This window comes from Colobus angolensis, unplaced genomic scaffold, assembly GCF_000951035.1.
Source record: "Colobus angolensis palliatus isolate OR3802 unplaced genomic scaffold, Cang.pa_1.0 Scaffold121, whole genome shotgun sequence".
In the NCBI taxonomy this organism is placed as follows: domain Eukaryota; kingdom Metazoa; phylum Chordata; class Mammalia; order Primates; family Cercopithecidae; genus Colobus; species Colobus angolensis.
Genome location: NW_012113253.1, coordinates 8,075,901 through 8,098,033, shown reverse-complemented (window position 1 = coordinate 8,098,033; position 22,133 = coordinate 8,075,901). Strand labels below are relative to the sequence as shown.

The following is a 22,133-nucleotide window of genomic DNA, read 5'->3' as shown; positions in this document are numbered from 1 at the left end:
GCACATATACACCATGGAATACTATGCAGCCATAAAAAAGGATGAGTTCATGTCCTTTGCAGGGACATGGATGAAGCTGGAAACCATCATTCTCAACAGACTATCACAAGGACAGAAAACCAAACACTGCATGTTCTCACTAATAGGTAGGAATTGAACAATGCAATCACTTTGACACAGAGAGGGGAACATCACACACTGGGGCCTATTGGGGAGTGGGAGGCTGGGGGAGGAGTAGCATTAGGAGAAATAACTAATGTAAATGATGAGTTGATGGGTGCAGCAAACCAACATGGTACATCAAACCTGCACATTGTGCACATGTACCCTAGAACTTAAAGTGTATATAAAAAAAAGAACAGAGTTCTGATTGAATCACATTTTCCTCCAAATTCCATTCACCTATTAAAAACAGTATCAGTGCTCAGTTGTCAGTTTAGGAAACAGTATGTCTTCAGTGAGGATTTTTGAAGAAGAAGGGGAAAGAAAAACAATACTTTGACAGAGCAAAACTTACAAGAGGAAAAATATAAGAAACATTACTTGCCTTCCAGATCCCGATTTTCTTTTCAGGTTTCTGTAGTAAGAGCTCTTCTGCTATGTCTTTCATCTGTACCTGAAAGCAAAACCAATTTTTTTATCCCAGTAATTCAGACTAAAGGTTTGAAATCATTTACTAATTAAGTAGCTTAAAAAATGAGATAAAGGTTAACTTGGATAAGAGATAGTGAAGTTTAGGAGAAAGAGGATAAAACTTAAAAATGGAAGCCCTGTGGTCAGATACCAAATTTTTCTGAGCACTGTATTCTCATCTGTAAAACAGATAATAATAGCCAATTGTTATCGCCCCAAATGATGATAGTTTCACTTGAGCTCACATGGGAACTGAAGATGGAAAGACAGTTATAACTTCTCAGACTTTTTAGCTATTTTCTAGCCATATGCTTTCACAACTAATTTTAAAAGAGTACTAAAAGTTACTCAACACGGAAATATAGTAGATATTTCTTGGGGTTATTGTCTATTCATATTATTTCCCCCTTCTTGGAAACCACTCATAACAAATCTGTGCTGTTGACTCTATCTCCCTGTCCATAGCAGATAGATCCAGAAGCAGATCTAGAGAGAGAAGGACTAGAATCACTGGGGCTAAGTCTTTTTGATAGACAGAGCCAGGAGAAAAGATCTGGGAATTATTGCTGGGTTCTTACGGCTGTTCTGGCCTACATCTTTTCTAAAGCTTGGGCGTCAACTCTTAAGTGTGTGAGATGTCCCAGCACCATTTTAGAATAAATCGTCACCCCTCCTTTTTGTCTTTGGTTCAAGGTTGCCAAAATCAGTTTATTTTTCTGGCCACCCAAAGAATGCTAAGTCAAGAAATTACTATGCATTACAATAAAATTACAGCGATAAACATAATGAGGAAATGCGGTAAATAATATTAGCAAGCCAGATGTCCTTTTACTTGGCTTTGGATAGAGAATTGGAGTTAGCCTGAAGAAAGAGAATGAGGAGATTTGAGTTTTCCCAAAGCTTATTTCCAGAAACATTTTGCCTAAAGTCAATCCTTCTTCTTCATACTATAAATTCTGTCTTCCCAACTGTACTGTGTTTTCCATAAGTTGCTCAGCTAAAGTGACTAAGGGTATTTCCAAATAAGTAGGCCACAAAGTGTTTGAGAAACTGAATATAGAAGGAAGCTTTTCAGGTTCTTCCTGATTAGTATTAATGGCACGTGGCTTTGCATACTAAAGTCCAAAATTACGTGTTTTCTGACCTCTGTGTTATTTTTATAAAGATCAAGTTTGCCTGAAATCTAAAAACAAGGTATGCTAATGACATTTTAAATTATCAAAGAAATACTTCTTATAAAATAAAAACAAGACAAAGCAAAGACAAACCCACTTTACAAAATAAAAAGTAAAAATCCTCACTCCCCAAACCCATTCCCAGGAGGCATAGATATTTTTCTATCATAAGCATAAATGGATGGATGGATGGATAGATATGCATAGACAGAGATGTAAGTAAACGTAATGGGATTATCTTCTATATATTGTTCTGCATCCTCCTTGTTTTGTTCAATAAATGACATCTTTCATATAGTACATGTGGAAATCTCATATCTCATTTGGTAAGGAAATCTGCATATTTTTCCATCATACAGAATTATCATAACTCATCTAATTCTTCCCCCATTTGATATTGCAATGAATATCCTTGTATAACCTTGTCCATTTGTGTGAAGACTTAATAATATTAAAAATAACAACTATATTAATAGATAAGATTTGAGTGTTTGCCATGTGCCAGGCACAATTCTAAGACACTAAGCACATGTTAATTTCACTTCATTTTTCAGAGCAACCTCACTAAGTAATTACTATGACCAACTCGATTTTTCAAATGAGGAAACAATTTATCAAAGTTAAAGGTGGTACAACTAATATGTGGCAGTGTTGAGATTAAAACTTGGCAGTCAGAGCTGGGCACTGTGACACTTGCCTATAGTCCCAGCAATTCAGAGGCTGAGGCAGGAAGATTGATTGAGCCCCAGTGGTTCAAAGCTGTAGTGCACTATGATTGTGCCTGTGAATAGCCACTGTACTCTAGTTTGGACACTGAGACAACAGGGTGACCCCTGACTCTCAAACAAAAAACCAAAAACTTGGGAAATTTGTCTCCATGCTTCTTTTTAAAAATTTATTATTATTATTAATTATTATTATTGTTATTATTTTAGAGACAAGGTTTCACTCTGTCACCCAGGCTAGAGTGCACTGATGTGATCATAGCTCACTGTAGCCTTGATCTCCTAGACTCAAGCAATCCTCCTGCTTCAGCCTTCCAAATAGCTGGGACTACAGGTGCATGCCACCACACGTGGCTGACTCCATACTTCAAACCACTCTCAACAGAAGTACAATGACTAAGGTCTGGCATAGCATCTCACACCTGTAATCCCAGCACTTTGGGAGGCCAAGGCAGGAGGACTGCTCGAGCCTAGGAGTTTGAGACCAGCCTGGGCACATAGCAAAACTCCATCTCTTCCAAAAAAAAAAAAAATGTTTTTTAATTAGCTAGGCATGGTAAAGCATGCCTGTAGTCTCAGCTACTTGGAAGACTGAGGTGGGAGTATTGCTTGAGCACAGGAGTCCAAGGCTGCAGTGAGCTAGGATCACACTGCTGTACTTCAGACTGGGTGACAGAGAGAACCCATTCCTTAAAAAAAAAAAAAATACAATGGCTGGGTCTCCAGGTATGCACATTTGAAGTTTTGAGAGGTACTGACAACTGCTTTCAAAAGATTATACTAATTTATATACCTTTATCTTTTGACGTGCTGCAAACTGTTCACTTGCAAGAAACAATGGCAGCCATACATTTTCTAGCCTATTTTGGACATGCTTCTGGATTTCAATTACAACAGGTCCATCAAGCTGCTCATGAAGAATCTTCCCCCAGCCACCACTTAAATGCATTACCTAAGAAAATTAAAATGGAAACAGAAACTATTGTGCTTTTTAAAAGAAACACTAATAGTTATTAATTCATTCATTCACTACAAAACCATTTGCTGCATCCTGAGGGGTGCCAATTTTCATTTTCTGTAAAACATCTCCTGGCTATACTGAGTAGTAATTCCCCTAAAATCAGACAGACAATTGTGGTGTGTGTGGTGGTTGTTTTAGATGTATGATTTGTGCTTACTTATGATATATCAAAAAGAACACAGAAGTGGGATTTTTATCCTGTGTGACCACAGCAATGGCATTTTTTTCTCTCCATGGACTCAGTATCTCCAACTGAAAAATGAGGACATTAGTCTATTAGTTTTCTAATATCCTATGAATCTATGATTCTAGTCAAATTGATCCATTTAAGAATTTTCTTCTGTGGATGAGGAAAATGTGTTAGTTAAAAGATAACCTTGACTCAGATATTATAAATATGTATATTACCAACAAATGTTGGGTTGGAGATAGGATGATGGCAGCTGTAGTGCACTATGCACCTACAACAGTGCAGCTGTAGCGATAGCAATGTAGGGCTTTTCCAACAACCTCTAAGCAGAAAACAGAGGCAACAGGAAGAAGAAAAAGGTCATGTTTTATAGACAATAAGTATCATTTGTAAAACACAATTTCTTTGTGATCTAAATTTTCCTTCTGCTTAACTATTGGCTTCAACAAGCTACTAATGGCTTTTTCCTGCCATAACTCATTCTGGTTTCTCCCTGTTTCTGTGTACATACCACTCAAAATTTCTGGATGACTCAGTGGAACAACTGCCCTCTTCTTAGTTCTCCTTTGAGCAATAATATTAATATAATACCCTACTAATACTATTGTTTTATATAAAAACAAAAAGGAAATCCTCTTCTTAGTCCTCCTTTAATAACATCAATTAAATAACATCAACACTAATATTGTTTCTGCATAAAAAAAGAAAAAGAAAAAAAAAAAGACTACCTTGCTAATCAAAGAGCAAATTGGCTGCACAACTGAAATCTGGACTAGCATGATCTTTGTAAAACAATGTGATGCAGACATCCTTAAGTATAAAATACATTTTAAAAGTAATGACAAAGACAAAGAAGGATCATTGGGAAAACTCCTCTGTAGTAAGCACAACCATTTGCTATGATAGCAATGGGCGACTTTCACTGACTTGGATTCTCAGCATGTTGTGTGTACTATGGAGGATTCACACAGTAGCATGAGATACCATGAAACCTCACGCAATGGAGCGCAAGCCAAGTAGAAAACAAATGCTTTCCATGTGTTTATTTCATACTTGTGCTTATTGAGACACCCAACCACTTTTGCTAATGTGTCCCAGATTTGTATCTCAAGGAACTAAGGACAAAGCATTTTTGTCAAAGTTGCTTAATCCTAGAATTCTTGCTCCTTCTCACTCCCAAGGACTTCTGCTAATTTCTCCTGCACCCCAAAGATCTAGCTTTTAAATTTGGTATGTCTTATTTGTGAAACTCTCTGAGTTTTTCTTTAATTTACTGAATTCAGCATTAACCTGAAATTTTTATTTTAGTAATATATACCATTAGAATATGCATTCTTATAAACTACCAAACAAAAAAACATAAGCTATACATTACATCTTTAGGCATGAATGTAATACTAACAAACTTCAAACTAAATAAATTATAATAACTGTTTATATTTCAAAAGCATAAAAATTGAGTCATATTTCACGAGCAGTGTTACATGAACACAAACCTACTGCTGAATCCCAATTATATATATACATATATCTTGAGACACAGTCTCACTCACTCTGTTATCCAGTCTGGAGTGCAGGGGCACAATCTCCACTCACTGCAACCTCTGCCTCCTGGGTTTAAGGTAGTCTCCTGTCTTAGCCTCCTGAGTAGCTGGGATTACAGGTGTGTGCCACCACACCTGGCTAAGTTTTGTATTTTTGGTAGAGACAGGGTTTCACCATGTTGGTCAGGCTGGTCTCGAACTCCTGACCTCAAACAATCTACCTGTCTTGGCCTCCCAAAGTGCTGGGATTACAGGCATAAGCCACCGCACCCAGCCCAATCTTATACTGTTGCTGTCAATCTAATGACACTGTAGTTATTTAGTTATTAATAAATAATAAATATATTATTTATAATAATAAAAACTAGTAAGTTATTTAGTCCTATGATTAAGGCCATAGGACTTCAGTCCAACAAAATGCTCAAACTGTCCTGGTCAATAAAAATAATTTCTGGGAAAAATACAATTGTAAGAAGGATTTTCTTTTTTTTCTTTCATAACATTTGTTCAAGGTTCCATAGTAAAGAGGATTTTCAAAGATCAATTATATTTGGAATAATATCAGTTCAGAGAAGAACGGAAAAGTGGTAGAGATTTGACTTAATGGTTGATAACAGCTGTTTTCCTACATGTTGACAGGTGCAGGGAGTTTGTCCATCTTCTTCAACACTTTATCTTGAGCACCTAGAAGAGTCTGGCATAGTGAAGGCACTCAAATTTGTTAAATGAGTCAATGAGTAAGTGAATAAAAGTTATTTTATTCTATAAACTATTTTTTAGAGTAACATATTTTTATACTATATAATATTTGAGTATTAAAGACATTTAATGTATAGATGCTCATAAATACCTAAATAAATATCAAAGGTCTCTAACACATTAGTCACAAGCAAAAGAAAATAAGAGACTTTCAGGTTGTTGGCAAAAATAGAAATAAAATACCGGTTTTCAAACATCAATTTAAAAAATAGGTTTGCATGTTGATACCTGGTTCTGCTGATACAGAGAAGCTGGACTGTTGGGTCCAAAGAAATATTTTTTATTAAGGTATTTGTTTTTAATGTATATAGATTTTGCCTCCCTTTGATTTTGATCTCTGTAAGTTATTCTCCGGAGCTGCTCAATGTCTGTCCAGCACATAAGATCCATGCTAAAATGAAAACAAAAACAATGTATAGGTCTTCATATTTATTTCTCTAAATTCCAGCAAACACCCGATTGTTGTTTTGGCAGAACTTAGAAAGTGGCTGTTTTGACTAGTTGCATTAGATCATGGAAATAATGAACCCAATATTCTATCTCTGATCCCTTTCTAGGCTAGTTAGCTTGACTCCATTACACTCCTAATCCTGGCTAAATATACAAATGATGACAAAGGAATATTAGAATCAGAAAAAAAAATCTATCACCATTATTGGTGGGATCTCAGAGTTCTTTCATTAATTTCATCAATTTCAAAAATAAGAAAATTTCCACATATGTCATGTCATTTGACAAAAGGTCAGATTTAGAATAATCCTCATCTTAATGGGTACCAAAAAATAGAAAGCATGAATAAGGGCCAGGCACAATGGCTCATGCCTGTAATCCCAGCACTTTGGGAGGCCAAGGCAGGCAGGCAGATCATTTTAATTCAGGAGTTTGAGACCAGCCTGACCAACATGGCAAAATCCCATCTCTACTAAAAATACAAAAATTAGCTGGACGTGGTGGCACATGCCCATAATCCCAGCTACTGCAGAGGCTGAGGCATGTGAAACACTTGAACCCGGGAGACGGAGGCTGCAGTGAACTGGGATCATGCCACTTCAGCCTCGGTGACAGAGTTAGACCCTGTCTCAAAAAAGAAAAAAAAAAAAAAAGAATGAATAAGACCTACTATTTGATAGCACAATAGGATGACTATAGTCAATAATAACTTAATTGTACAATTTAAAATAACTTAAAGTATAACTAGATTGTTTGTAACTCAAAGGATAAATGCTTGAGGGGATGGATACCCCATTCTCCGTGATGTGCTTATTTCACACTGCATGCCTGTATCAGAACATCTCATGTACCCCATAAATATATACATGTACTATGCAGCCACAAAAATTTTAAAAATTAACAGATGAAAAATAAAAAGATAGAAAAATCCTCATTACAATGAAGGGAAATCATATACAGTGAAATTTGGCTCTCAGATCTAATCAGTTTCTGTTACTAGGGAGAATATTAAAAAGAAAAAAATATTCAATATTTCAGTTTATATTAGATAAATATGTTATAAGGTTCCAAGATTCTGGGTAAAACTACAATGTTTCATTTATATATCAGTTAATAAAAATTATAAAATATTGTAATTTCAATATCTCAATGAAATATAAAAAGGACACTTTCCAGAAATAGTAATTAAAATACCAGTCTAGAGAAATGTAAAAGAAATAAACAGTAGAAAAGAGAAAAAATAAAGCACATTGGTATTTTAATTTAGCCAGTGCTAAAAATATCAACATTATGTAACCACTTAAAAGAACAATGTGGAGGTTGCTACAAACAAAATGCACTCCATCTTTAAAAAGTTACCCATACAGATTTCAGATGATCATGCTTGTCCGTTTTTATTGACATGGGTAAAATCTGTTATAGCACTAAATCACTTTTATAATATGTTGAATCAAAACTAGTAGCTTAGAAAAATGTTTTCAGTGAGAAATACATGGTTATGTCCCTTACCTTGAAGAATGAGTCTCAAGAAACTGACGGAAATGTTCAAACTCCAGTTTGTTATTAAGCAGATCACTAAACTTAAAATGCTTGTATTCTGCAGGAACATTATCCCAATATTCTGTTCGTTTAGAGACGTTAGAGAGTGATAAAATGCCACTTCCAATTTCACAAGTGGTATCCTGGTGAAATAGTACTTTTCAGAAAAAAAATCTTAAACACAATAAATTGTTTACAATTTTAAGTAGAGAAACTGAAAGAAAAATTAACCATTCGGCCAAAGCCATTTAACAATTCAGTGGTAGAAGTGGGTAAAGACTTTAGAATCTTGTAAAGAACCTGGTTCAGATTCTAACAATCTGGATAAAGAATTTGGTTCAGATTCTAATGTATCAAATTCTGTTCTGTTTATTTTCATTCCATTCCCTTCTTTTCAGAAATATTTAGTAAATATTTACTACACAAAGCACTTGCTTATAAATTAACTTTAATATATTTTTCTAAGTACAGAAGTAACATGCCTTTTGTAATAAGAAAATAAAAATCATACATAATACTACTATTCAAAAATAACCACCATTAACATTTTTTAATATAGCCTTCCAGTCTTACTTATGTATATACATATAGTTTATAAAAAATGAAGAAAAGTATAAAAATAAAAATTAAAAATAAAAATAAAAAATTAAAAGTGAAGATTAGATACTATGATGGTTGCATAGTTCAGCAGATTGAATTTATGAAGAGATTTACAATGTCTGATGTAGTTTTAAAATATAAAGATAGGATTATGCACCTAGTTATAGTTTTGTGACCTGGTTCTTTTTCTTAACAATGTTGATCATAAACATAAGACATTCTTTTATAACATAATATTTAAAAGTTATAGAGTAATACAAGTTACTTATCTAATAATACATCCTTCAAATATAATATTAAAATATAAATATAATCACCTTCATATAAAAGTTAATTTTTAGATAATTTTATGACATATCATGTTTTGTGAACAGTTTATTAGAACGAAAGGGCAAAGGGGAAAAGAGGCTTATTCTTTGAAAGGCCCTTCCTTATACAATTCCTTACATAACTAATTCATTTCCCTATTTGTTTTTATAAAGGATCCATGAGATAAGCTACCAATGTTTTAAAAATTAATTTTCCTTATGTAGAAGGAGTGTGGATAGTGTTATAAAGTTTAGTTCATAGAGTTTACAGTACAACCTTATATCATGCTACCTTTATGGATTTTTATATATCCTTTGCAACCTAGTATTAGTGTATCAAACAGAGAACTTCTGGATAAGAATAAAAATTTCAGATAGGCACAAAGAAAAAAGTTTTAAAAAAATCACTTGAAACCTTACCACTCAGAGTTATCTATCTTTATTATTTCGGTGAGTGTCTTTTCAGATATTTCTTTTTATACATATGGATACATGCAGAAACACATATATAATTTTACATAAACAGGATCATATTATGCCAGTGTTTCTGTTACAAAAATTTTAATATATCTTAAACATTTTCCAGGTCAATTAACTGTCATTTTTATGTAGATGCATAAATTTAATTTTATGGCTTTAAGGATTATGTTTACTTAGCCAATCCAAAAGATGCAACTTTATGAATCAAAATAACACTTTAATATCCTAGTCAATCCTATGATCTTTTTACCATCTTCCTAAATTCTTTCCCATATTTTTTCTTTATTGATTTTCCTATTGCTGTCACGCAACAGTGTCTTTTCTGTTTAGAAAACTTAATTTAACTCCTTTGTAACCTGACAACAAATAGAAAGAGCAGCTGCCATATAGAAAATAACTAATAACATTCAAAGGAATATAACACAGTTGAAGGCTCCAATGTCTAGTCTTAGCCAAGGCAAATGAGTGGCCTGGTTCCCTGTCAAATACCTCACCTGCTTTGTTTTTCTGGCTCCCTTGTCAAATATGTCAATAAGAGGTAACACCTGTCAAATGCAGTATGCTAGGCAAAGGAACAGCAGAAAAATGAAACTGCCTATCCCCTACTCTATAATACATGATCTCCTCACTCTACAGTCTACCCCTGCCCAATACATAAAGTGGTAACCCTCTCCAGGATAAAAAGTTTGTTTTTCTAAGTGAAAAGTTACCCCAGCTTTCTTGGAAAGTGTCTCTTTATGCAAAGCCTGTAGCTTTCTGAAGTATGTGGAGTCTAACTGTCGAGTTTCTTCTACCAGCTCCACCTAAAATAAATAAATAAAGCTTGTGACATCAAGAGAATGTACAATTTGCTAGTAACAGTGGGCTGAAAAACAAATACAGCTGGCAATAAAGCAAATTATTTTCAAAGCAAAAGCAGAAAGATAACATAGTTTAAAAGATTAGCTACAGCAGGGTCACACTTCAAAAGGATGCAATACAAAAAGCATACATTTCTATGTAATGATATAGTGCCACCAAAGATCATTCCTGCTTTCTGGAGGAATGTAAACTTACAAACAATGCAAATATATTGGTCACATTTCCAACTTTTATTCAATATAACATGATAATAGTCATGAAAGCAGATGCCACTAGCTTTAGGAACCAAATAATTCACAGAACAAGAAGCGACCAGACTCCATGTTGTCAATAGTATGTGAGCAAAGGCTTTAATGCTGTAGTAAGATAGGAGACTGTCAATCATCAAATAAAACCTCATAGCAGCTCTCTGTCTTCAGAGTTTGTAATGTACTGTTTCATACAGTCAGAAGAACAAGATCATTTTCTATTTCTCTATTGCAGGGGGAAACCAGCTTGACTGAAGAGCTGCCTGAGAACTTTCTGTATTTAATAGCTAGCTTTGGTAGTCTGCTGCGTTATTCTTTTTGGGAAAGAGTCTACAGAATACAGTCAACTGGGCTTTTAGATAAGTCCTCATACTTCTAGAAGGAAGTTTCTAGAATTAAGAGAGATTTATTTTTCCTCCTACTAAAAACTGTACAATTTCTTTCATCCATTTTACAAGAATCACGACTAATGCTGAAACTTTTTGGTTTAGGGAAGTTAGTTATAATTCCAAACCTTTTTTTTTGAAACCATTGCATCCTCTATGGCATACATTATATTTAAAATAATGACTGGAGAGAAGTTTTTTAAACTTCATCTGATATCCAATTTTTCCTACTGTAATAAATGCATTTTTATAATACAAAGGATGCTATGCTAATTTTTCAGGACAAAGAGAAATCTAATTATTTTGGTCACTGAACTTAGTAAATCATAACAGTTGTTTCAGTCACGATCCAATAAGGTAACTCTATCCAAGGTATTTTGGTATTAATTTTGTATGACAATCTAAGAAGTTGTTGAGGAGATACGAACAAAGAATAACAATGCAAAGGCAGCAGAGTTCCACCTGAAATGACCTCAGGTACACAGTACACGCATTAACTTAATATAAAAAGTATACATAGATGGTTTTAATTTGTGATTCAAAATAAATATTTAAATAAATGGCCTCCACCCATTAATAAAATAGTGAAAACAGTCAAGCATTGAGGCTTAAAATGACCTCTTTCAGGATGACAAAAGATGTGTTGAAACTTGTATCCAGTCAAGCAGTCTGACCTGAACATCTGGGGGTACTTTAAAATAGAAGTACCAAAGTCAGAGGATCTACTTTCCACAATACATATGAAACGTTTATGTTTTCCATGCGTGTGATATTAACTGAAACTCATCTAGCATAAAATGAAATAGGCATTTCTGTTAATCAAAATTAAGGCTACTGCTGAAAAGTAGCAAGAAAGGCATATTTACTTATTCACAGGAAACCAAAACTCAGATTTCTCTACTCTGACATACTTGTACAGAGAGCAAAAAATGACATAAAGTCTTTCATTAGGCAACAATAAGAAAACTGGCAAAAAAAAAAAGTGATGCCACCGCACTCCAGCCTGGGCAACAGAGTGAGACTCCATCTCAAAAAAATAAAAAAAGAATAAAAAAATCAAGTGGGTTAATACTCTCCCTGCCCAAATTTTGAGGCTACCCAAATCTTAGCTCTAAATCTTAGGGTCACATGAGACCTTTTTCAGTTTTTCTCTTGTGAGTTAACAACGCTGCTTATCGTTGGCAGTAAACCTAACCGTTTTTTATTTTTAGTTTTAGTTTTATTTTTTATTTTTTTATTTTTTTTAGACCAGGTTTTGCTCTTGGTGTCCAGGCTGGAGTGCAATGATGTGATCTTGGCTCACTGCATCCTCCACCTCCCAGGTTCAAGCAATTCTCCTGCCTCAGACTCCCTCGTAGCTGGGATTACAGACACCCGCCACCACACCCAGCTAATTTTTGTATTTTTAGTAGAGACAAGTTTTCACCACGTTGGCTAGGCTGGTCTTGAACTCCTGACCTCAGGTGATCCACCAGCCTTGGCCTCCCAAAGTGCTGGGATTACAGGTGTGAGTATTGTAGTAAATCTGAACGGTTTCACACTCAATTTATCAGTGGCACAGTACCTTTTTATAAGCAATTTGGTCCGATTTTACCATCTTTGTCCATGGCTCAAGAAGGAGGAGAAGGATATATTCCTCTGCTGTGTCAAAAAGGTCTTCAAATGGTGGCTGTATTTTCATATAAATTTCTTTTTTCTTTTCCTGTTGGAGTCCAATGTCAAGAGTGGCAGAAGGAGCAACGTATGTGGCAAAAAGATACTGAAGGAGAAGAGGGAAGAAGGGAGAGGATGTTGAGAGAAGCCACAATGGTTGGCAGATACCTCAGTATAGGCATTTTTCAAAAACTAAGAGAAGGCAAATAAGCCAACGTGATATTTTTCTTGAAAATATGGGTAGAACTACTTAACACGAAGCAATGCACCTATTTGAAAGACTTTGTTTTTCCTTTTGTTTCCCAATTTCTTCATCAGTAATTAGTCAATTTTTCTCAGATTACAAAAATCTGAGGAAGCACTAAGTATTATTACGGTAAATTTGAGTTTATGTGCCTCTTTTTTTTTCCTTTATGTTCACAACATTTCTAACACATTTGTGTTACTTTCCAAAGTGGCCTGAAATACTTTTTTTTGGAAACAGGAGGCAAGAATACACTAGGACTGAAAAGCTGGCTATTAGTCTTTTGGAGAAACAACAGACTACCTGCCCTACCAAATTGAGCTGCAGAGTTCTTAAGACTGTTGCTAATTATCCCTTTCTGCCATTAAGTCTTTCCATCTGGTATCCAATGCTGTGGAAGACAAAGAAAAGCACAAGAGTGAATGGAGGCCAGGTGCAGTGGCTCACGCCTGTAATCCCAGCACTTTGGGAGGCCAAGGCGGGTGGATCACTTGAGGTCAGGAGTTCAAGACCAGCCTGGCCAATATGGTGAACCTCCCCACCCCGTCTCTACTAAAAATACAAAAAGTAGCCAGGTGTGGTGGTGCACACCTGTAATCACAGTTACTCAGGAGGTTGAGGCAGTAGTAATTGCTTGAACCCGGGCGGCAGAGATTGCAGTGAGCCAAGATCACGATCATGCCACTGCACTCCAGCCTGGGTGACAAAGTGAAACTCCACCTCAAAAGAAAAAAAAAAGTGAATGGAAAGATATACGTAGAACCTCCAGCAAACCTGCCACAAATATCTGTTCCACTCTACTAATTGTCCTCTCAATAATAGTTACGTATATCTGAGAAGCAATTTAATAACATTGTGTTTAAAAACTGTTTGCATACTGGACATTTTAAATCAAGTTTTACTAACAATCTCTAGTTAATTTGTACTTTATTTCAATTTTATTTCACATACTTAGAATTTGAACCTGATAATATCTAGACCAACTCAGAATAGACAGATACAGATATAAATTTGTACCAAACAGCAATAGTCTTATTTAAAATAATCTTTTAAAAGATGTAAAGGGTCCATGTTAACAACACAAGCATTTACTAAGTACTCCATCTACTGCATCTTAGACACTTGGCTAGGTGCTATGTATGCAAAGACTAATGAACAAGAGTCAATGCCTATTCTGAAGAAGCCAATTTGGTGGTGACATGGAGATGAATATCAATGGTTATAACAGGATGATAAGGGCTATAAGAGAGGTATATATTATAAATAAGATCTTCAATGATCTTTTAAGCTTGTCTCCCATTAATCATCTTTCAAATTTTACATTCAAATACAAATTTTCTATAATTTCCCTAAGTCTTGCTGTTTTGCCATTTCATACCACTGCACATATTGTTCCTTCCATCTTGGATGTCTACACTACCCCACATACCTTGTCTGCTTGATAAACTAATTTAGAGTTTAAAATCAACATGAGGCCGGGCACAGTGGTTCATGCCTGTAATCCCAGCACTTTGGGAGGCCGAGGCAGGCAGATCATGAGGTCAAGAGATCGAGACCATCCTAGCCAACATGGTGAAACCCCATCTCTACCAAAAATACAAAAATTAGCTGGGCATGGTGGTGCGCACCTGTAGTCCCAGCTACTCAAGAGGCTGAGGCAAGAAAATCGTTTGAACCCAGGAGGTGGAGGTTGCAGTGAACCAAGATCATGTCCCTGCACTCCAGCCTGATGACAGAGTGAGACTCCATCTAAAAAAATTAAAAACCAACGTTGATTTCTCCTCCTCTAGGAAGCTTTCACTCACATTCTCTCCCAACAATCACACTTTCTGCTGCTATGCCTATCACTCTATAATGCAGTTATGTATCTATGTGTCTTCTCTTCTAGACTGAGATCCTTGAAGGCAAAGACTGTAGCCTATTCACTGGTGTATCTCCAATTCCTAGAACTGTTCTTGGCAGACAGTAGATGCCATAAACATTTATTAAAATTTCCAAATCCCTAGAAAAGACTCATTTATGTATTGGACTAGGGAAGGAAATAATTCTAGAAACTCTTCAGAGAGAAGATAATTCTTTTTTTTTTTTTTTTTTTTTAAAGAGATAGGGTCTTGCTATGTTGCTCAGGCTGGTCTCGAACTCCTGGGCTCAAGCAATCTGCCCACCTTGACATCCCAAAGTGCTGGAATTAACAGGTGTGAACCACCATGCATGCCCTCCAGAAGATAAATGTTAAGCTAAATCTCTAAAGATAAGTTGGAGTCAATAATCAGACAATAGAGGAGGGTTGATGAAAGATGGCCCAAGCAGAAGCAAAACACAGGTCAATGCATGGAGGCCTATGGGAGCTTTAAAACCTATGGAGAGATTTTAGGTTTCAAATAGATAACAATGGCTAAAGGAAAGAGGTGAATAAGAGAAGATACTTTAAAGGGAGGCAGAAACCAGAGCATGAATATGATCTTTTATCCTTTGTTAAGGAATTTGAATTTTTACCTAAAGATATAATGGGGAAACTTGTAAGGATTTTAACTGAGAACTGACACTATTGCATACGATAGTTTGAGTAAGATCAATATTTGAAGCAGTTTGGAAGTTATTTCAATAGATAGACAAGAAATTACATGCCACCTTCACCTCTTGCTTGCTTTTTTTGCAATAGCCTCTTAACTGGTCTTCCCAGACTACTCTTTGCTTTCTCACAGTTTATTCTTACCACAACAGACAGAAAAACCCTTTTGTGCAGCACTCCTCTGCTCAAACTCTCTAGCAGCTTCCCATCTCACACATAATAAAAGTCAAAATTCTTATAATTACCTATAAATGGAGGTTTTGGAAGTCTTGCAATGATGAGGAGACAAGGATTATAGTTCAGGACCTGTCAGTGGGGAAGTCCCTGTAAACATCCTAAGCTCTCAAAACACTCTGAGAGCAGGAATGGACTAGATATTGACTTCAGTCTCGAGTTTTTAATGTGCCAAAAGAAAATAACTACCAACCTATAATTCTATGTCTAGCAAAAACACCTTTCCAAAATAAAAACACAATAAAGATGTTATAAATCAACAGACAAAAACAGAGACTTCATCACCAGAAGACCTGTACTAAATGAAATATTAAATGGAGGCTCTAGAGGTGAAATATTAAATGCAGGCTCTAGACAAAAGCAGGATGGATTAGAAAACAACTGAAAGTACAAATATGTGGGTAAATATCAATAAATATTTATTGTAAAATAAAATAATAATAATGAATAAAGTCAGAAGAAATAGTAAAAGAGCCTGAGAAATAGAAGTTAGAGAGATAAGAGGTAAACCAAGTCAGAGTAACACTGCAGAAGCCAAATGAAAAGTTAGCTTAAAGACAGGAGACAGCAATAAATGGTGTTAAGAACATAAATTATATACATATATATATATATATGTAAAGACATTAAAGCAACAAAAGAATCAAAGATGCTGGTTAAAGTGCAATTGAAATGATCTACTGTGAGGTCCATGACACGTAGGAAAGCAAACAAGGTCAAAATCAGGGTAGTGATACAGTAATTTGTAGGGTAGAGTATCAGAGAACCAGTGATTAAGATAAGGGAGAAGGGCATATAGAGTAGTTAAAAGAGAATACTAAAGTTCAGAACATAATAGGCATTCAATAGATATTTGCTGAGTATATAAACGGGAGATGAGTGGCTTTAAGCGAAACAGTGATTTGAAAGGGAAATTACACAGGTCAAGAATTTAAAGCTGGCAGGGTGTGGTAGCTGATTCTTGTAATCTCAGCACTTTGGGAGGCCAAGGTGGGAGAATCACTTGAGGCCAGGAGTTCGAGATTACAGTGAAATATGATGGTGCCACCATACTCCAGACTGGGTGACAAGAGTGAGGAGAGAGACAGAGAGAGAGAGAGAGAGAGACAGTTAGAGAGAGAGAAAGAAAGGAAAGAAACAGAGAGAGAGAGTTTTTGAAAGTAAACTAGTAAAAATAATGTCTTAGGTAAATTATGAAACTAAAGATTAAAATTATCAAATTAACAACATTTAAAAATGTAGGATTTGCTCCAATAATTCCAAATTCACTTAAAAGAAAAGAAAATTTAACAGCCTAAATTACTTACACTAAATATCAGTAGTCAGGCTAAATTAGGGCAGAAATACTTTTTTTAAATTTTTTTTCTTTTGCAATCCAAAATTATAGTTTAAAAAGATCTGATGTGCTACATATCAAATTCTCATATGTTGAGCATTCTGGTTAGTACAAGAAAAGTTCTCATATAGAAATTAGGATAACGCCTTTGTTTTTTTGTTGTTGTTGTTTTGAGACGGAGTCTTGCTTTATCGCCCAGGCTGGAGTGCAGTGGTGCGATCTCGGCTCACTGCAAGCTCTGCCTCTTTGGTTCACGCCATTATCCTGCCTCAGCCTCCTGAGTAGCTGGGACTACAGGTGCCCACCACCACGCTTGGCTAATTTTTTGTATTTTTAGTAGAGATGGGGCTTCACCATGTTAGCCAGGATGGTCTCGATCTCCTGATCTCGTGATCTGTCCGCCTTGGCCTCCCAAAGTGCTGGGATTACAGGCATGAGCCATCACACCTGGCCTGATTTCCTTTTTTAAATGAGAACAGAGAAGAGGGTGAAAGTAGGAAAGAAGTTGAAATGGTGGCTGGGAAAACAATGACAGCTGTTAGGATTGTCAGCCTCTGGTGGACGCCTAAATCTACTTCCCTTCTCTTTTACTCTGTCTTGCCTTTACTCTTTCTGCTTTAAGATTTAGTGCAACCTCAATTCCAGGAGATCATCTATCTGTGATTTAGATAGTCTAGTACTATATCTATACTATGGTGGACACTTCATGATGCCCTGTTGAAGCCAAGTTTCTGTATATGATTGTATTCAACTGCCTTGGGCTTTTACCTTCTTAAACTTTGCTTTATGATTTTCTTCAGGATAAGTTTGTCTTTATTTTACCACAGAACAACTTCCTCTCTCTGACCATAATTTTCATCTATTTGTATCTCCCACCAAGCTTTTCTTCACCTTCAGCACAATCTGAAGGTTATTCTTGTCCTCTAAATAAATCATGCACCAGCTGCTTTATCTTACTTTCTTAGACAATTGGGACTGAGAACTGTCCATTATTTCAACAATACTCTTACCAACATCCCTAATTCCTCCCCACTCAAGTTCCTAATAAAAATATCATGACTGACTCCATTACAAACAGACTTCAAAAACACTTAGCTGCAATCAAAAAGTTTGTTATATTTTTGCTTATTTCTAATCAATGCCATTTCCCATTTTAAAACTGCCATCCTATTTAATGCTCCCAACTGTATTCTTATACTTCTTCACTTTCAGTAGACTTTATCTTCCACGTAACTGGGAAAAACCACTGGTATAAATGCCCTCAACTTTCCTCTCAAGAGCTCTCTTCTAAATCTTTTTGTTTCTCTGATGTCTCAAAGGAAGACGTCTTTCCAATCCTAAGGCATTCAGGTGCACTCAACCATCTTCCTCCAGAGCCTGCAACACCAGCTATTTCCTTAGTGCCTTGTTTCTTTAATCTACCTCTCCATTGATTCCATTTGCTTCTTTATGCTACAAAGTTGTTGAAATCTAGTGCCTTTCTCATTCTAAAATGTTTTTTCAGACTCTGTTTTACCCCCTACTTCTTACCCTACTTCTCTCTTCCCTCTCTCTACAAGTCTCCATAGTCACTCCTCAATTTATGGAAGTCTAGCTTCCATGCCAATGACAGTGATCTCAAAGATCACTAAAAATCACATAATCACCAATTCAATAGCTTCTTTCCTTAATCTTCATTCAACCTGATCCCTTATGCAGCTTTAATACTGCATAATATAATTATCTCCTCTCTCCTTTACTCTCTTTCCTCTGACTTCACCAACCCTTTCTCTTGATTCTCTCTCTGCCAATTTCTGCTTCTTCTCAGGCTCTTTGCTGATTCCTTTTCCTCCATTCCTCCCTTAAAAGATGACACTAAAGTTCCATGCTCAACTTTAAGGTTGAGCTGAACTCAAAGGTTCCATGAACCTTCTCAGTTCATGCCCCTAGTTTCTCACAGGAGGCAAGCACTCCCTCACAGGAGTTTTGTACTCTGCACTCTATCGCTTCTATGCTCTCTACCCTCATCTTCTTTTCGTCTTTCACTGAGCTTCTATTCATCCTAAAGACTCAGCTTCCATGGTTCCTGAAGTCTGGCTTAAGAATCCTTCCTGTGTGTTCCCATGGACCCTGTACTTTTATGTTTTTCCCATTGGACCCTACACTCTACAAAGAGACTATGTCTACTTTGTTTATTACTGTATCCCTAGCATCTGGCATAATGTGAAATTTAGAATAAGTAGATGAATGAAAGACTTCACCTAGCTGCAAAAATTTAACATTTAATCAATGTGGAAGAACTCCATATACTAATTACTAATAGCTTTAGACCGGATTTCTTTCCTGAACTCAAAACCTTTGCTTTTAGCAGCCTACTTGTTATAGCTACATGAATATCTTCCAGACCCTCAAGGACTCAATAAGATAGCAAATTATCCTTTCCTAACTTCTAAAACCTCTCCCTTCCTTCTGTGTTTCCAGGTTTCTTTTCTTTTCCTTTCTCTTCTCTTCTCTTTTCTTTTCTTTCTTCTTGAGATGGAGTCTCCCTCTGTCGCCCAGGCTGGAGTGCAGTGGCGTGATCTCAGCTCACTGCAACCTCTGCCTGCCAGGTTCAAGTGATTCTTGTGTGTCAGCCTCCTGAGGACCTGGGACTACAGGCATGCACCACCACGCCAATTTTTGTATCTTCAGTAGAGACAGGGTTTCACCATGTTGGCCAGGCTGGTCTCGAACTCCTGATCTCAAGTAATCTGGCTGCCTTGGCCTCCCAAAGTTCTGGGATTACAAGCGTGAGCCACCGTGGCTGGCCTCCAGTTTTCATTAATAATACCCATTCACAGCACAATTTTTGACTCTTCCCTGCGCTCCCCTTTTTTATTCTCAAATGCAAATCCTATGACTTTAATCTCTTCAATGAAACAAGGAGAAACTAACAAAAACAAATATAAAAATATCAGGAGGAAATAAGTAGCATCACTTCCATCTCAAGAAACATCATAAAACTCGCTACCTTTCTTCCTGACCTCACACTCATATTTTGCTCTAGTCATGGGGGTTCATGCATATTATTTAGCTACATAGTCTGCAGTCTCTAGGATCTATATCACTGGGACAGTCATGTGTCCCTACTCTGGTCTAAGCTTACTGTCTTTGCATAATTATTAATAGTTTCATTCTCAAAGGCATCTGTGTTTAGATGATAAATTATATGGTTCCTCCATATTTAATTGTCATCAGTTAAATTCTGAAGTTTCTCTAAAACAAGACTCCTAGAAACACTTGACACATATTTAAAGCTGAAAATAAAGCAAAGAAAAACAGAAGATGTTCCGTGATAAGAAAGAGACATTTGTCTAATTCTCAACCATATTAATTGAATAGTTATTCTCAAATGCCAAAATCTCAAACCAGAAATATGTAATTTAGAACTTGGGTTGGCGCTTCACAGACTTTCCTGTTAAAAATAAACAAACTAGAGAGGGGAAGGGAAGAAAAAAGAAATGAACTAAATGATTGCACCTGAATGTAGGTATTAATTTGCCCTTCCACTTTTTATTTGTTTGCTTCCTCACCACGTTTATTGAATTATTGTCTCCCAAACAATTTCTTTTTGTTCAAGAGTATCAACCCCCATCTGACAACCAGCATAATCCTTAAGAATAATACGCTCTCCTGCTGGGCGCGGTGGTTCACGCCTGTAATCCAGGCACTTTGGGAGGCCGAGGCAGGCAGATCACGAGGTCAGGAGATTAAGACCATCCCGCCTAACACGGTGAAACCCTGCCTCTATTAAAAATACAAAAAAATAGCCAGGCGTGGTGGTGGGCGCCTATAGTCCCAGCTACTCGGGAGGCTGAGGCAGGAGAATGGTGTGAATCCAGGAGGCGGAGCTTGCAGTGAGCCAAGATCGGGCCACTGCATTCCAGCCTGGACGACAGAGGGAGACTCGGTCTCAAAAAAAGAAGAAGAAGAATACACTCTCCCTACATCCCTGATTCCTTACCAGTCTTTTTTTTTTTTTTTTTTTTTAAACAGGGGCTTGCTCTGTCACCCACGCTGAAGGGCAGTGGCCTGATCTCGGCTCACTGCAACCTCTGCCTCCTGGGCTAAAGCAATCCTTTTGTCAACGTTCATCACCATGCTCCACTAATTTTTTAAAAATGTTTTGTAGAGACAAGGTCTCATTATATTGCCCAGGCTGGTCTCAAACTCCTAGGCTCAAGTGATCCTTCCCTCTTGGCCTCCCAAAGTACTGGGATTACAAGCATGAGCCACTATGCCCAGTCCTTTATTGAAAAATCACAGAACTGGAAGCGTGAAAAAGGGGCTTGTGAGGTCTTCCGATCCATGGCATCCCAAGCCTGCATTACACACATTTATTTTTTGTTGAAGTTGTCTCCACTGTTCCTCACCTCTCCAGGATGGTAGAGCCACATGTGGTTAAAGGAGTAAGGATGAGAAAACTGAATTCAGTTTGTCAATTCGTTATTAGCCCAAACAGTAAAATTATAGTACATTTAAACTGAGTTATGATAATAAAATCTGAATATGTCTTTCTAATAATCCAAGGCAATCTATAAGTGGATAACTAACTTATAGATTGTTATAATCTATAAGTTATAGATTATAGATAACTTATAGATTGTTATAATCTATAAGTGGATAACTGAGTGTATATACATATATAGCAAATAAAAGATAGTGTAATTGTATATCTAAAACAAAAGTTTAAAAAGCTGAACAACACACTTAAAATCTTTATAAAAATGATAAAATCATTTTAAGTTGATATAAATTGACTTTAAGATGAAATGTAAAGATTATGCTTTATGATATGTAAATAATACTGCCTGATTATGGGTTAGAAACATTGTTTAAATATCCAAATCATTTGCTTTTTTACTGGCCACCCAGTTCTTCCTCTCTAACCACAGAGTAAATAACAATGCAGCTCATGTTAGAGAAGAAACTGCTCCCTTCATATTCCAGTCAGCTACTCTGATTCACATTCAAGCAGAGATTCATTCACACACAGCTGTGGCCAACATGAGTCCAATTTAAACATTAACCTATGATGCTTTAACAACCCAGCAGGAAAGTTTTTGAGAAGGGATACAAGCACTGCCTGTCTGTGATCAAACTGCCTGGCACTGCACACAACATGGCTCTAAGCCTCATCTCTCCTGGAGACACTCA

At 36.4% G+C, this 22,133-nt stretch overlaps 1 protein-coding gene across 3 annotated transcripts in view; it reads right to left on the bottom strand.

Annotated features, from left to right (window-relative positions):
• RGS22 (regulator of G-protein signaling 22) overlaps nt 1-22,133 on the bottom strand; it is a 147,462-nt gene that overhangs the window by 34,003 nt on the left and 91,326 nt on the right. For all 3 annotated transcript variants that reach the window (XM_011931708.1, XM_011931716.1, XM_011931726.1), the window contains 6 exons: nt 12,484-12,678; nt 10,135-10,227; nt 8,007-8,179; nt 6,276-6,438; nt 3,327-3,485; nt 548-616 (listed from right to left, as the gene is read on the bottom strand). In XM_011931708.1, coding sequence (XP_011787098.1) covers nt 548-616; nt 3,327-3,485; nt 6,276-6,438; nt 8,007-8,179; nt 10,135-10,227; nt 12,484-12,678 — 852 coding nt within the window. The remainder of the gene's footprint in view (nt 1-547; nt 617-3,326; nt 3,486-6,275; nt 6,439-8,006; nt 8,180-10,134; nt 10,228-12,483; nt 12,679-22,133) is intronic.